The sequence below is a fragment of the Octopus sinensis genome, linkage group LG1 (assembly GCF_006345805.1).
Source record: "Octopus sinensis linkage group LG1, ASM634580v1, whole genome shotgun sequence".
Taxonomy (NCBI): domain Eukaryota; kingdom Metazoa; phylum Mollusca; class Cephalopoda; order Octopoda; family Octopodidae; genus Octopus; species Octopus sinensis.
Genome location: NC_042997.1, coordinates 77,925,752 through 77,941,747, shown reverse-complemented (window position 1 = coordinate 77,941,747; position 15,996 = coordinate 77,925,752). Strand labels below are relative to the sequence as shown.

The 15,996-nt window shown below is 38.1% G+C and overlaps 1 protein-coding gene across 3 annotated transcripts in view; it reads left to right on the top strand.

The window, feature by feature from the left end:
* Positions 1-15,996, top strand: part of LOC115218570 (leucine-rich repeat-containing protein 45-like) — an 82,087-nt gene that overhangs the window by 6,231 nt on the left and 59,860 nt on the right. For 2 of the 3 annotated variants that reach the window (XM_036502067.1, XM_029788464.2), the window contains exons 5-8: positions 3,754-3,824; positions 5,654-5,832; positions 12,446-12,574; positions 15,854-15,966. In XM_036502067.1, the coding sequence (XP_036357960.1) occupies positions 3,754-3,824; positions 5,654-5,832; positions 12,446-12,574; positions 15,854-15,966 (492 nt within the window). The remainder of the gene's footprint in view (positions 1-3,753; positions 3,825-5,653; positions 5,833-12,445; positions 12,575-15,853; positions 15,967-15,996) is intronic. The other variant, XM_036502076.1, reaches the window with a different exon arrangement.

The following is a 15,996-nucleotide window of genomic DNA, read 5'->3' as shown; positions in this document are numbered from 1 at the left end:
ATGATCTCTGCTTTTGTTGATCATTGCTTCAAACATTATCACTTGAGTTCACATATCTTTATAAAGCAGTGTCATATCTTTGAGCATGGAAATATAGTAAAGCCAAAATCATAAAAAAAGTAGACTTGAGCATTATTTTAAATATAAATGGCATATATTTAAACAACAGTTTGTGAATGCAAAAATATGAGATAGCTGGAGATAATATAGAAGTTTATGAACAGTGTACCCTGTTTTAGAAAGTTCTGTCTCTTAAAGAGCAAAAATTCATAAACTACAACACTGCACCACTACAATTATACTCTGCATATGAGATGTACTCTATTATCTTCAACTAGATGGCTGTATGGCATATCTGGAGCTATGATCTGTTAATTGCACATAGTTATTCAGCCAGTTAGCTACATGCTCTAGATCTGCTTAATCAAGAATGAATTTAGACTCATCGATCACATAACAACAAAATGTTATGTTGCTTAACGTAACTGAGGAAACTATTGATATCTGATGCGAACTGTATATAAAAACTATTACATAGATACACCCAACACATTTTATAAAATATTAAAACAAGTGAAACACAACATATAGATATTGAAAAATATTTAGTCACTAAAAGGGAAAAATTGCAACAATATAAATTGGTTAATTCCAGCTGATATACTTAATGTAAGTGAGTCAAAAGTAATCCTTAACCAATTGAAATAAAATCCATCAAAAGGAAAATCATTAATGTTTAATAATTTTTCTTGTCAGAGAAGGCAAGTGAGAGACATTTGAAATTTAAATTATTTAAAAATCATGAGGGGATACCCAAAAGTAACCAGAAGCATTCTCTGTGGGACAAACCTGTTGTAGTTCAGGCTTCCACCACTAGAAGCCACATACCAGTCTGCCAACCAGCTGCATCAGGTGTAGTCCTACTGACAAGTGGTGCATCTTTGTTTTGCAGTGCTTCTTCCCTATTCATTGATTTTTGCAATGGCTGAAACAAAACAACAGTGTGCTTCTGTGAAATTTTGTTTTCTGCTGGGGAAAACAGTAGCTGACACACTTGTCATGCTTTAAACAGCTTACAAGGATGGTGTCATGAGCAAAACACAAGTTTATGAGTGGTTTCCATGCTTTAGGAATTGTCACTTGAAGACCAAACTCATTCAGGACAACTGTTGACCTCCCAAACGAATGAAAACATCATGAAAATTCATGAACTGATCTTGGAAGACTGTCACCAAACAATTGATGAACTTGTTGATATGACTGGTATGCTTCTGTGAAATTCTGTTTTCTGCTGGGAAAACAGCAGCTGAAACACTTTCATGCTTTAAACAGCTTACAAGGATGGTGTCATGAGCAAAACACAAGTTTATGAGTGGTTTCCATGCTTTAGGAATGGTCACTTGTCACTCGAAGACCAAGCTCGTTCAGGGTGACTGTCAACCTCCCAAACAAATGAAAACATCAGGAAAATTCATGAACTGATCTTGGAAGACTGTCACCAAACAATTGACGAACTTGTTGATATGACTGGTGTGCCCTGGAGCTCTTGCCAACAAATTTTAAGTGAGGAATTGCAAATGAAAAGAGTTGCAGCAAAATTTGTGCCTCACTTGCTCACAGAAAATCAAAAGCAGTCATGACTGAATTCATGCCGTGAACTGAAAGAACAGTTGGAAGTTGATCTGGACCTTTTTTGAAGGTTATCACTGGTGACAAAAGCTAGTGCTATGGAATTTGAAGATGTAGAAAAAGTGAAGAAAAAAAATGATGGAGGTGTTGAAAAGCATCACTTTGCAAGAGTTTCAGCACTGCTTCAAATAGTGGAAAATGTGCCTGGACAGATGCATTGCTTCAAATAGAAAATACTTTGAAGGTGATAAAAGTGTAAACATGTAAAACTAAATGAATAAAATTATATCACAAAACTCCGGTTCCTTTTGGGCACCCTCTCATATATGGAGATAAGAAGTGCAGAGTAAGTCTGATATTTGGTGCCATATCAATTCAGGACATGTTTTAGTATTATTAGACCTCATCAGTGAAATATAGTTTAATATATACTCATTAGATCATAGAATGACTGAAAGGATATAGTTTTTTTTGTGAAGATAATTCACTGATTTACATACTTAAATTGATGACACTGGGATGTTTCCCTACATGAAAAACATATAAAGTGCAGTCTGACATACTTCATGTAGTGAACCAAAATTAATTTTTGACACATTGAAAATAAACCTTAATGAGAAGGAATGTTTGCAGCACCTTCTTGCCCACACTCTCTCTGTTTCCATTACCCCATCACTCTCCACCCTTCGTACCATCATACTGCAACTTCTAATGCCATCCTCTCACAACAATAAACTCATTCTACCCTGTATACTGTAAGGTGGTACAAAAAAGCACCCATTAACATATAAGATAGTATCAAAAAGTTTCTGAACTAGTTCTGTAATGTGCCAACAGATGACAGTACTCAGTCGCGTGCACAGTGAGAGCGGGCAGTGACCTTCATGAGGCAGTGTGCTGAGTGATATCGCAGTGTTTACTTCTCAAGATTTGTGTTTTTGTGATCACATGTATGCTGTAGTCTACAATTTTTGTCATAGATAGGAAGTTGGAACAAAGAGCCAATGTGAAATTTTAAAATTGTGAAGTCTGCTACAGGAACATTGAGCATGTTTCAGCAAACTTATGGCGACAAGGCAATGGGTGGTATGCAATGTTTTTAGTGGCACGAGCACTTAAAAAATGGAAGAACATCTCTGAATGACAATGAGCAATCCAGAAAACCTGCCATGAGTATCACCCCCAGAAATGTGGAGAAAATTAATCAGCTTGTGCATAAAGAGGATCAGAGGACAATGAACATTTTGAAGTATTTGAGGGAGGACGTTTGGTGAAAGTGACCAGATCTGTGGGGCATGAAGAACTGGATTCTTCACAACAACAATGTACCCTGTCACCAAGCTCTCCTCACTCACAAGTTTCTTACCGGAAACAACATGGTATTACTTCCACACCCACACTATTCACCGGATTTAGAATCTATAGACTTCCATCTCTTGCCCAAGATGAAAATGCAGCTAAAAGTCACTGTTTTAACACCGTTGTCATGATCAAAAGCGAATTGCTGAAAGTCCTCAACTCATGGAAAATGAATTTTAGGCCAGATTCCAAAAGTGGCAGGAACCCTTGAACCAGTAAATTGTTGCAGGAGATAATGTTAAAACTTAGGTACACAAGTTATTTTTTATTAAACATAACTAGTCTGGGAACTTTTTGATACCACCTTGTATATATCTTTATGCTATAAATTAACAGATATGGTATTAATGTAATCAATAGTAAACATTTTAAGCAGTTAATTGAGACTTAAAGACTACCGCAGACTCATTGACTGGACTTGAACTATGTATGTATCTCTTGCTTAGTAAGAACTACAACTACAGTTACACATGCTAGCTTGATTTCTCAAATTAGGTATTTGATTGTCATATTCAATCTCTACAAGTATCTCACTTGTTTCTCAGATAAAGTCATCAACCACTTAGCACTATTTTTATTAATTTTTATTTTAATTAGGGCTCATAATGTTTAATAATTTAAAATGAACATATATTCCTATATGTACATAAAAAAAGACATTGAAAAGCATGCATCTTAAGCTGGAAGTAGTTACTAAAACTAGTCTATTATTCTGTCTACTTTTTTTAATTATTATTTGTTACTGTTTGTCTTTTGTCTTCACAGGGAAATCAAATAAGAGGTAACACTGTTGAAAGTTTGGGATACATGCTTCGCAACAACAACTGTTTGACCAGGTGAATTTTCTTTTTCTGTTTGATTATTCAATAACCCTTTTACTGACTATAGGAATATAAGGAACAAAGAAAATTCTATAAGCTATTGAAATGTTGCTCTCTACTTTTTGAATGAATAGTAGTACTTTTGAACCTTGTTTTTATTTAAATATCAGCTAGATGGTGGCTGCATTTCCAAGAGTGATTAAAATATGTACGCTTTCTCCATTCATCTGTAAACAGGTACCTTTTGTCAGATAACTGATATGTAACTGTTTGATTATTATAATTAATGTGCTCAGCTATGCCCAAGAAAAATGTTTTCCAAATCCTTAATGTTGTGCAAACTGGGATAACTTATGGCCTATCTCACATCTAGCAGGAAATGCATGAGACAAGAGGCATACAAAAAATCTGTACATATTAGGTTCAGTTTAAAATGCTATTCCTAAGCCATATATCCATCTCTTATACCCTGGTATCTTATATATTCCGTCCTCATGACTGATCTTGAATTTTAGAATTTCAGTATTTCAGATTTTTTCTTAAACACATGTTCATTTAGATATGGAGATAACAAAATTACAAAATTATATTCCCAGGGTCAATTTAGAATATTCTCATAGCTAAAAAACAAAGTCTTAAAAATCACGTTGTAAAGATTAGGTTCAAATAATTTATTAGAGTTAATCTGTAGTCAAGGAGCTAAATTCTTATTTATTGACTTAAAATTTGATTTACTACATATTTTTAGGACATTTTGGAAAATTAAAGCTCAGCACAATACCTAACACCTCTATCCACTCACAAAGATCAGATTGAAATAAAAGCAGAATCCACTGTGGCTCTGTTTTATTGTAATGATCTGGCTAGGAATATACAATGTATTTCTGGTCAAAATAACAGCAGAATAGGTGTTCATGAATAACACTGCATTCCATAGTATATCACCAGCATTAAACCAGTTTAAGAGATGAAAGAATTGAAAAATTGTATCTGTATCATTCCATCGATTTGCAATAAGATTTACAAAGGACAAACTGTATGACCCCTAAGTATTAAATATGTCACATTAGATTCTGATTGGAGCTAAGGAAATGCCGTCAAAAATGTTATGCTGTGAGAACAGAAAGCATATGCTATTTTGGGATAAGCTTCATTATAGACAAAAAACTGCTGAAAATAAGAGGCAGTGATTCAAGTCAGTCAAACCTAGTATCATCTTCAGCTAAATATAGTGGCTACTAATGAAAATCAATTTAGATGTTCCTTAAATTGACATAAATTTTAAACTATTTACTTGACATGTTTTAAATAAACCATTAAAAAAATATTGATTTTAAAGGAAAACAGAAACTGGGTAGTATGAAAATAGTTTTCCTATTATTCACAGTAAAGTATTTAAAATGATAAAACATATTTAGCTTCTTAATTTAAGTCTGCAGCAAAGACACAGACAGTAGTTGGAAACTCAGTCCATAGACAATTTCTGTAAGTTATGGTAAATTTTCACATAAGGCACTACTACTCGAAGAAAAATTGACTAAATCAGAAATAGTTGAAACTACTAAAATAACAACAATAATTTGTAGCCTATGTAATAAAAGGTTCATTATTTCACAAAAATTAGATAATATATTGTCATAATTTTACCTAGCATCATCCTTACTGCAGCCACCATCATCATTTTCATCAGTTTCACAGCCATTGTCATCTTCACTAGCAGCACCAATAAGAAATATATTTAATGGTAGTGTGACAGCCTGATGTAAACACTAATTATTTAAACAGATTGTGTTAAGCATCACTTTGTTATTTACAAAATGAATTTTATATCCTCCTGCATCAAGTATTTGCCTTGAATGGAATGACCTTGGCATACTAGAAACACCGTTCATTGTATTTTGTGATGGTCTTCAAGCTAACTGCAACCTCAGGCGACTTGATATCAGAAATAACCAGGTCACCCATCATGGAGCCAAACAGCTGGCAGAAGCATTATCATCAAACAAGACCCTTCAAGTCATCGGTAAGTAATTATCATTAACATTTAATGGAATTTGTATCTTTGTGGTACCAGTGCCGGTGGCACATAAGAAAACCATCCGAACGTGGCCGTAGCCAGTACCGCATCGACTGGCCTCCATGCTGTGGGCACGTAACAAACACCATCCGATTGTGGCCGTTTGCCAGTCTCATCTGGCACCTGTGTCGGTGGCACATAAAAAACACCATCCGAGCGTGGCCGTCTGCCAGCCTCGTCTGGCACCTGTGTCGGTGGCACATCAAATCACCCACTACACTCTCATAGTGGTTGGCGTTAGGAAGGGCATCCAGCTGTAGAAACACTGCCAGATCCGACTGGCCTGGTGCAGCCTTCGGGCTCCCCAGACCCCAGTTGAACCGTCCAACCCATGCTAGCATGGAAAGCGGACGTTAAATGATGATGATGATGATGATTTAAGTAATTTAATTATTATTTGAATAACTATAATCATCATTTAAATAATTTTAGTATTCAATTCAGCAATCATAGATATCATTTGTGTAATTATAATTATCATTTAATTACCATTAAGTAGTTATGATGGGGTTTATATCCTATGTAGTGTAGTGGTTATGTAGCACATAAAATGATGGTGTAGTGTATGCAGGTTGAAGGCTATTGTAAGTTTATGAGTTCTGCCAAATGCGAGCAGTCCCCATCCCAGGGTCTCACAGGCCCACACCCTCAGAGGTGGCACACTGAAAAGTAGGTCTGGTTAGATTGTTGAGGTGCTTCAACGTAGATGTGTCGATATGTGCTGCATCTAATAAGCAAGGTGGAGAGGAAGTTCTGCTAGTTTCCTCACAGGCAAAGAACATAGGTATAAGATTTTCTGGCCAGGGAACACTGATGGGGCCGGGTGTGTGGGTATACTTCTTGCAGAGAAATGATTTGATAAGGTAACTGAAGTAGTCAGAGTCTGTGATAGAATACTTAAGATTAAATTAGTGTTGCAACATGGATTAGCAACCATTATTTTGGCTTATGCCCCTCAGCCAGGGCTACCTGGTGAACAGAAAGACCGATTTTATGACACCCTCTTGCAGACTACCTCGTTGATGAATGACAGGGACCTTCTCTTTGCTGGCAACTTCATTGGGCATGTTGGACAACATGCAAGGGGCTTCCATGGAGGCTATGGTTTTGGTTCCCCCAATGAGGAGGGGACCAGGCTGCTGGAGTTCTGCGATGCAAATGATGTTATCGTTTATAATACTAACACCAAGAAACCTGCCAGTCACCTATTCACCTACCGATCTGGTGAACACACTAATCAAATTGACTACATCCTCACCAGGAAATGGGAAGGATGGCTACTTATAAATGCCAAAACCTTCCCAGGTGAAGAATGCACCCCACAACATAGATGAGTTGTTAGCGAATTCAGGATCAGGGCTAGATGGATGCCCAGAAGACAACCAGCACAGAGAATGGTCTGGAAGCTTAAGGGTCTTGCGAATGGACAGAAATTTAGAGACATATTACTCGAAGCTTTTGACAAAATAGAGGAGGATATAGCATCACATGATGTGGAAGACAACTGGAGGTTCCTACAGAACAACCTGTTGAGGGCTACTGACCAGATCTGTGGATGGCGCAAAATCATCTCTTGACCCAACGTAACGTGGTGGTGGAACAATGTAGTTGACAGAGCTATTAAGGAAAAGAAACAGCTATCCTAATTGGCAGTACCTTGGTTGATAAAGCAATTAAGGGTATGAAGACAGGGAAAGCCTCTGGTCCATCAGGAATCACCGCAGAGATGCTTAAAATATCTGGCAGTGTCGGCTATAGTCTAGTCACCCATATAGTCAACCAGGTGATACATGAAGGAGTCATACCCAATGACTGGTGTAGCGGCACCATTGTAAACTGCTACATTAGGTATGAATAATTACAGAGGTATCAAGTTGTTGAATCAGGTAATGAAAGTCACAGAGAGGGTCATAGCCCAACTAATTAGGGAGAGAGTTAGTTTAGACGAGATACAGTTTGGGTTTGTGCCAGGAAAAAGCACCACTGATGCTATATTTTTGGTAAGACAGCTGCAGGAGAAATGCCTATCCAAGGATACCTCTGTACCTGGCTTTCATTGAGATGGAGAAAGCCTTTGACAGGGTCCCTCAATCCCTTATCTGGTGGTCAATGTGGAAACTAGGAATAGATGAGTGATTAGTGAGAGCCATACAAGCCATGTACAGGGATGCTATCAGTAAGGTAAGGGTTGGCAATGAGTATAGTGAAGAATTCCAGGTAGGGGTAGGGGTCCACCAAGGATCAGTCCTCAGCCCCCTCTTATTCATCATAGTCCTCCAAGCAATTCATGACAGGATGCCCTTGGGAGCTTCTCTATAGCTGAGTCATTATAAAAACTAGAGAAGTTTCAGGTGTGGAAGCAAGGTCTAGAATTGAAGGGCCTTAGATTCAATCTAGCAAAAACCAAAGTCTTAACAAGTAGGAAGGCAGACAACTCACAAATCCCTTCAGGTAGATGGCCCTGCTTGTAGAAAAGACATAGGTAGAAACTCCATATGATGAACCCGGTGTAAGCTATGGACATATAAGAGGTGCAGCAATATCAAAGGAAAGCTAACTGGGAGGATAATTTTTGTGTGTGGCAAATGCTCAGGTGCAATAAACACTGAAAATGTGTAGAAAACAGTTTCCGTCACTTTCCAGGGGAAAAAACTATAAGTAGTTGTTGATAGCTTCCATTACCTAGGTGACCAAGTCAGTAACAAGGGTGCATGCTCTGAGAGCGTAGCTGCTAGAATAAGAATAGCCTGGGCAAAGTTCAGAGAGCTCCTACCTCTGCTGGTGACAAACGGCCTCTCACTCAGAGTAAAAGGTAGATTGTATGACACTTGCGTGCAAACAGCCATGCTACATAACAGTGAAACATGGGCCATGACTGCTGAGGTGTATAAGATTGCAAGGAATGAAGCTAATATGCTCTGCTGGATATATAATGTCAGTGTGCATACATGACAGAGTGTGAGCACTCTGAGACATAAGAAGCATCAGATGTTGTGTGCAAGAGAGATGACTGTGCTGTTATGGTCATGTGTTGTATATGGATGAGGACAGCTGTATGAAAAAGTGTCACACCCTAGCAGAAGAGAGAACCTGTGAAAGAGGTGGACCGAGGAAGACCTGGGATGAAGTGGTGAAGCACAACCTTCAAACATAGGGCCTCATGGAGGCAATAACAAGTGACTGAGACCTTTTGAGATATGCTGTGCTTGAGAAGACCCAGCAAGCCAAGTGAGACCGTAACCATGGAGTATGCCAGTGCAGCATAACTGGCCCATTTAAGAACCTTGGGCAATAAACTGCGCTTGCGAAGACCTGTCGAGTCAAGTGAAGTCATTGTCATGGCCAATGACTGTACTGCCTGACTGGCTCCCGTGTCGGTGGCACATAAAAAGCACCATTCAAGTGTGGTTGCCATTACCACCTGACTGGCCCTCATGCCGGTAGCACGTAAAAAGCACCCATTACATTCTCAGCTGTAGAAACTTTGCTAGATCAGATTGGAGCCTGGTGCAGCCATCTGGCTTGCTAGCCCTCAGTCAAACCATCCAACCCATACCAGCATGGAAAATGGACGTTAAACAACAATGATGATGATGATTAATGTGAAGCTGATGTGAGATAAATTTCACTGGGGATATGACATAAGTCTGTTGCAATTAACTTCCTAAAAATTATTTTATGGCTTGCTAAATTAAAGAAAGTGCAGTGAAATATCATGTCCAGCCTTAATATACACGACAATGAAAAAAAAAATATATTCTGCTTCAGTATTTTGTATAGCTGGATACTGTTGTACTACATTGGATAGCTTAACAAATACAAAGGAAGTAACTTAGTGGACAAAAGTAAAGTGCTAGAAGTTGAAGCTAGAATCCTTTATCCACCACTTTCCAGCAAACAGGAAGATTTTATAAGTGGTGGATGAGAATGGACAGTTCAGTGTAAATATGTTGTAGCAATCTCTAAATAAGGTTTCAGAATCATTTAGTTAAGTTTGAAACTAATTTGTATGCTTATTCTGAGTATCAATTTATCTTGTTAGCTTAATTTCTACTGACACCACTCATCTAAGCTTTCACAGATTTTAGAAATTATATAATTCATGGATGCCAACTGAGGGATATAACTATCAGTATATGTAATATATGGTGAAATAAAAAGTTTAATGGGGAATGAGAAAAATAATAAAATTAGCCATTTACAAAATGTTGGTTTAAAATTTTGGCACTAGGCCAGAAATTTTGTAAGAGGGGTTAAATCAGTTACACTGACCCCTCTGCTCAACTGCTACTTATTTTATCAACTCTGAAAGGATGAAAGCCAAAGTCGACCTTGAATTCAGGACATAAACTAAGCATTTTGCCCACATGCTTACAATCCTGGCAGCTTGCCACCTTAGTCAATTACTAAATATTACTCATCAAATAATGTTTTCATTGAAAGAAACATGCTGGGAATCATTTTCCACAGTTATGACAAAATAATAGTTGTCCACTTATGTTTTTTCTTGTCACATATTTAATTCTACCTTAGCTTTTATGTATGCTGATGCTCATTTTTAAAGATTTTTATAACTAAAATCTAATTAGTAAGAGAGGCATAATATTGCTGAGAATATGAATCAACTTCTTAATGCAAGGTCATTATTTATAAATAGCTGACTCCATGCTGTCAAAAATGACAGTTAATTGTAATATTCTATATATAAAAAGGGTACAAAACAGTGGGAAAAAAAAATCAAGCAGCACTTCAATTCTGTGTTTTTGTGTGCATATGTATGAGTAGCACAGTCTGTAGCGAATGCAATATTCTATACTTTGTCACAGCCCCCTTCCTTCCTTTTTAAGTGTGTCTGTTTATATATATGTATGTGTAAATGCGTGTGTGTCTGTACTTCTATTTTCTATGTATCTTTCTAAATAAACATACATGAACTCATATACACTCACTCAAATATCATATATAAATATATTTTACACACACACACAGACACACACATATACACACATACAACACACAAACATCCACATAATCATGACAACCAATGTGTGTAGCCAATCCACTATACATATACACACACAGACACCGTTCAGTTTGTCATCACCCCTTCCTTCATCAGTCATCTCTTGTGACGGACAAAAACACAAGAGAATTATACATTAGTAGATTCTTTTACAGCTATTCTGCTGTTCCTTTATTCTACTTACCTCCAGCTATTTTATGAAAATATTTACTGATCTAAATTAGTAGTTGACTTGTTAAAATGTAGTCTTGTTAAAATGTAGTCTTGTTAAAATGTAGTCTTGTTAAAATGTAATCTTGTTAAAATGTAGTCTTGTTAAAATACACTAAAAATTCTTGTGGAAATACCAAAATTTGCAAAACCATCTGGAAAATTGATACAAACACATAGAGAACCTCCACTAAGTATACATATATATTATTATTATTATTATTATTATTATTATTATAATCATCATCGTTTAACGTCCGCTTTCCATGCTAGCATGGGTTGGACGATTTTGACTGAGGGCTGGCGAACCAGATGGCTGCAGCAGTCTCCAAACTTGATCTGGCAGAGTTTCTACAGCTGGATGCCCTTCCTAACGCCAACCACTCCGAGAGTGTAGTGGGTGCTTTTTACGTGCCACCAGCATGGGGGCCAGTCAGGCGGTACTGGCAATGACCTTGCTCGAATCTTTTTACACGTGCCAGTGAAGTGACGTTGGTAACAATCACGCTCGAATGGTGCCCTTTTATGTGCCACGGGTACGGAAGCCAGTTGGCTGCTCTGGCACGATCATGCTCGGATGGTGCTCTTGGCACCCTACTGGCACAGGCATAAGTGCCAGTAAGGCGACGCTGGTAATGATGATACTCGACTAGCCGCTCTGTCAATGATCACACTTGTATGGTGCTCTTTGCACCCCGCTAGCACGGATGCAAGTCATCGAATTGATTTTGATTTTGATTTCACTTGCCTCAACAGGTCTTCGCAAGCAGAGTTTAGTGACCAAAGAAGAAAAAGGTACGCATAAGCGGGCTGGTTACGCTCCTGGCATAGGCCACAGGTTATGGTCTCATTTGGCTTGCCGGGTCTTCTCGAGCACAGCATATTTCCAAAGGTCTCGGTCACTAGTCATTTCCTTGGTGAGGCCTAATGTTCGAAGGTTGTGCTTCACCACTTCATCCCAGGTCTTCCTGGGTCTACATCTTCCACAGGTTCCCTCAACCACTAGGGTGTGGCACTTTTTCACACAGCTATCGTCATCCATTGTCACCACATGACCATGCCAGTGCAGTCGTCTCTCTTGCACACCACATCTAATGCTTCTTAGGTCCAACTTTTCTCTCAAGGTACTTACACTCTGTCAAGTATGCACACTGACATTACACATCCATCGGATCATACTGGCTTCATTCAATAATAATAATAATAATAATAATAATAATAATAATGATAATGATGATAATAATAATAAATTGTTGAAAAGAACCAAATAGTTATCTTTTGAAATGTATTATATGAATATATAATCATCTACTAACACTTTTTCAGATTTAAAATGGAATAAAGTTGGTTTAACAGGTGGGCGTGCCCTGCTTGATCTTCTTCGTGTTAATAAAACCTTGTTAAAAATAGACTTAGCTGGTAACGACATTCCTTGTGACATTGTTTGCTCCATTGGTATGTATAAATATTCTTTGATTTCACTATTTAAAAAATAATAATTGGAAATTATTTCAGAGATATAATTATTATATTAAATATATGAATGAGATACAAAAGATGTATTGGAGCGTCTTATTTTCGGAAAATGAATATTATGTATATTTATCCATATATGTTTATGGATAAATATATATCCATAAATATGTATTTATTTATGTAAATTTGATTAAACACATATGTTGATACACTTAGAAAAATTTCTTAGAAAAAAGTTTCAAAGAGCTTTTTAGAGCCACTACCTGGAGCTTGATTTTATAGTAATAAGCTGATGGTAAATATATCTTCCTAAGCTTGGGATGCAGGTATCTGTTTCCAACAGTTAAGTGAACTGAGGTGCACAGGAATATGTGCAACAGTAATACAGCCTTCACATGCTATCAGGAATGACTTACAATCAGTATATACCATGGTTTTAGATGCCCATGTAGTTGTAAGTTTTGTGCCTGTCCACACTTCACCAAGTAAAACAACAAAGATATGCCAGCAGAAGGCTGGAAGGTCTTCACCAGCACCCAACCCCTGTATCTTACTGCAACTTATTTTATTTGTCTTCAGAATGATAAGATGGAAAATAATCTTCATTTATGGGGCTTGAACTTGAAATAGTTTGGCAATAAACTATAACAAATCTATTACAAATAAGAGAGCAACTATTATTTGCAAGAACATTTCTGTCCCAGCAAGAAAAAATATCAAAGATTGCTACTGAGAAAATAAGGAAACTTCCAGTTAGTTGTTATGATTTAGTTTTATTTCAGCTGTGCCTAGCACTTGATAAAAAAAAGTGAAACAGATATAAGATTAATGACTAAACTTAGATAAATACTTCATATTCAAATTGTACAAATGTTAAAGAAGTGTGTAGCAGTATCTGATATCCTCACTGTTTGAGAGACACAGCAGGAATGATCTCGTTTGAGATTACAGCCATCTTTGGCTGGTTTGTTCCTGTTGTGTCCACTGATCTGATTGGTTGACATGTGGTGCAGTTTGTCTCTACTTATTTCGCGCCACTGTCCAAAGCCAACCAATCACGGCCTTTGGTTAAGGTCTCGTGACACCCTTTTTCCTAGGCTCTGTTGAGCCATCTCTCCTGTATATAAGGGATTGCTCTCAGTATACTTGGTCTTTCGACTTCAGACCTTTTGAGGTTTAGTCACTGACCACAGAGCTACTCAACATCTTCCAGTTCCAGCGACAGAAGACCAGCCATGCTCCTGCTTCAGCTACGACGATGCTAATGTACACCTGCAACAAAACGTCTTCTATCTCTGCCGCTGTCGTCACCATCATTGTACCAACTTCAAGTCGTCTCCACCATCGTCGCCATTACTACCATCAACTTCAGACATGTACTCACCAACACGACCAGTTTTACTAGCGCTGTTAGAGTGAATCCTTTCACCACGTGTAACAGTCCTTCCAATGAAGAAATTCTGTATTAAGAGACTCGGCACGGCATTGAAGCTCCAACCGCTGCACGACATGTGCCCAACCGGCCTCTGCCTCATGTCCACAACATCTTGTTATAGAACTCTTGCATATCGTGTACCTTATGAACTGGTAATCCAAATTCCATCATTAACTCTATGCTCTGTATTTCTGTGTCATACGCATTCACCTTATTTGTATCTGTCACACACACGAACACACAGATACAAACACTTGTTGCATGCACACATACACAACACTTGCTAGCACTCACAACCCTCTAACCTCAACACCTTGTAAATAAAATCTTATCTTCTCTCAAACAGTGGAACGGCTTATCCTCATTCATTTATATTCTGTTGGCACTGTATTGTATAAATTGTATTATGGCTTATCCTATTTTGTTAGGGATGCGACTGTGTGGCTTACAAAAGGAGACCTATGTCACCAACCTCCTCACATACGGTCGTATTCCTACAAGTGTCTTTACAATCATCATCGTCATTTAATGTTCACTTTCCATGCTGGCATGGGTTGGACGGTTTGACTGAAAACTGGTAAGCCAGGGAGTTGCACCAGATTCTGATCTGATTTGGCAAGATTTCTACAGCTGGATGCCCTTCCTAATGCCAACCACTCCAAGAGTGTAGTGTGTGTTTTTTATGTGCCACTGGCATAGGTGCCATTGACCTGACACTGACATCAACCATGACTATGGTCTTATTTGGTTTGATAGGTCTTCACAGCATGGTATATCTCCAAAGGTCTCAGTCACCTATCACTGCTGCACAGGTGTCAGTCAGACAGCACTGGCATTGGCCTCGACTATGATTTCACTTGGCTCGACAGGTCTTCACAAGCACAACATATTGCCTAACAATTGAAGAGTGCTTTTAATGGGCCAGTTACATGACAACCAGCATCGGCCACAATTATGATCTCACTTGGCTTGATGGCTCTTCTTGCACACAGCATATAGCCAAAGGTCTCAGTCAATTGTCATTGCCTCCATGACACCCAACATTCAGAGATTGTGCTTCACCACCTTGTCCCATGTCTTCCTGGGTCTACCTCTTCCACAGGTTTCCTCCACCACTAGAGTGCGACACTTCTTCACTCAACTGTCCTTGTCCATACGCATCACATGACCATACCAGCACAGTCATCTCTCTTGCACACCATATCTAATGCCTCTTTTGCCCAACTTTTCTCTCAGGACACTTACGCTCTGTCCTACATGCACACTGACATTACACATCCAGTGAAGCATACTAGCTTCGTTTCTTACAAGCCTACGCATGTCCTCAGCAGTCACAGCCCATGTTTCACTGATGTGTAGCATAGCTGTTCGCACACAGGCATCATACAGTCTTCTTTTCACTCTGAGCTAGAGGCCCTTTGTTACCAGCAGAGGTAGGAGCTCTCTGAATTTTGCCCAGCCTATTCGTATTCTAGCAGCTATTCTCGGAGCATCCATCCCCATTACTGACCTGGTCACCTAGGTAACGGAGACTATTGACTACTTTTAGTTTTCCCCCTGGCATTTGATGGAATCTATTTTCTGTACATTTTAGTGTTAACTATACCTGTACACCTTCCACATACAAAAGCTATTTTCCCTGATAACCTTCCTCTGATATTGCTGCACCTCTTATGTGTCCCTAACTTACACCAGGTACATCTTATGGAGTTTCTAATAATGATGAGACAACTTGATGTTTTTAATAATGATAGGACAATGATAAGACAATTCCAATAGTTTTATAATAGAAATATTCAATCCATTTTTAATTTATATTGTAGAGTCTTCTCTTCAGTGCAATCAGAAGCTTCAGCTTATGAAAACCAACTGTAAACATAAAACACATATTTTGTGTAAGCAGTATCGACATCTAGAATCAGAAAATAAAAAGCAGGTAATTTTTATTTACCTCTCTTATATATTT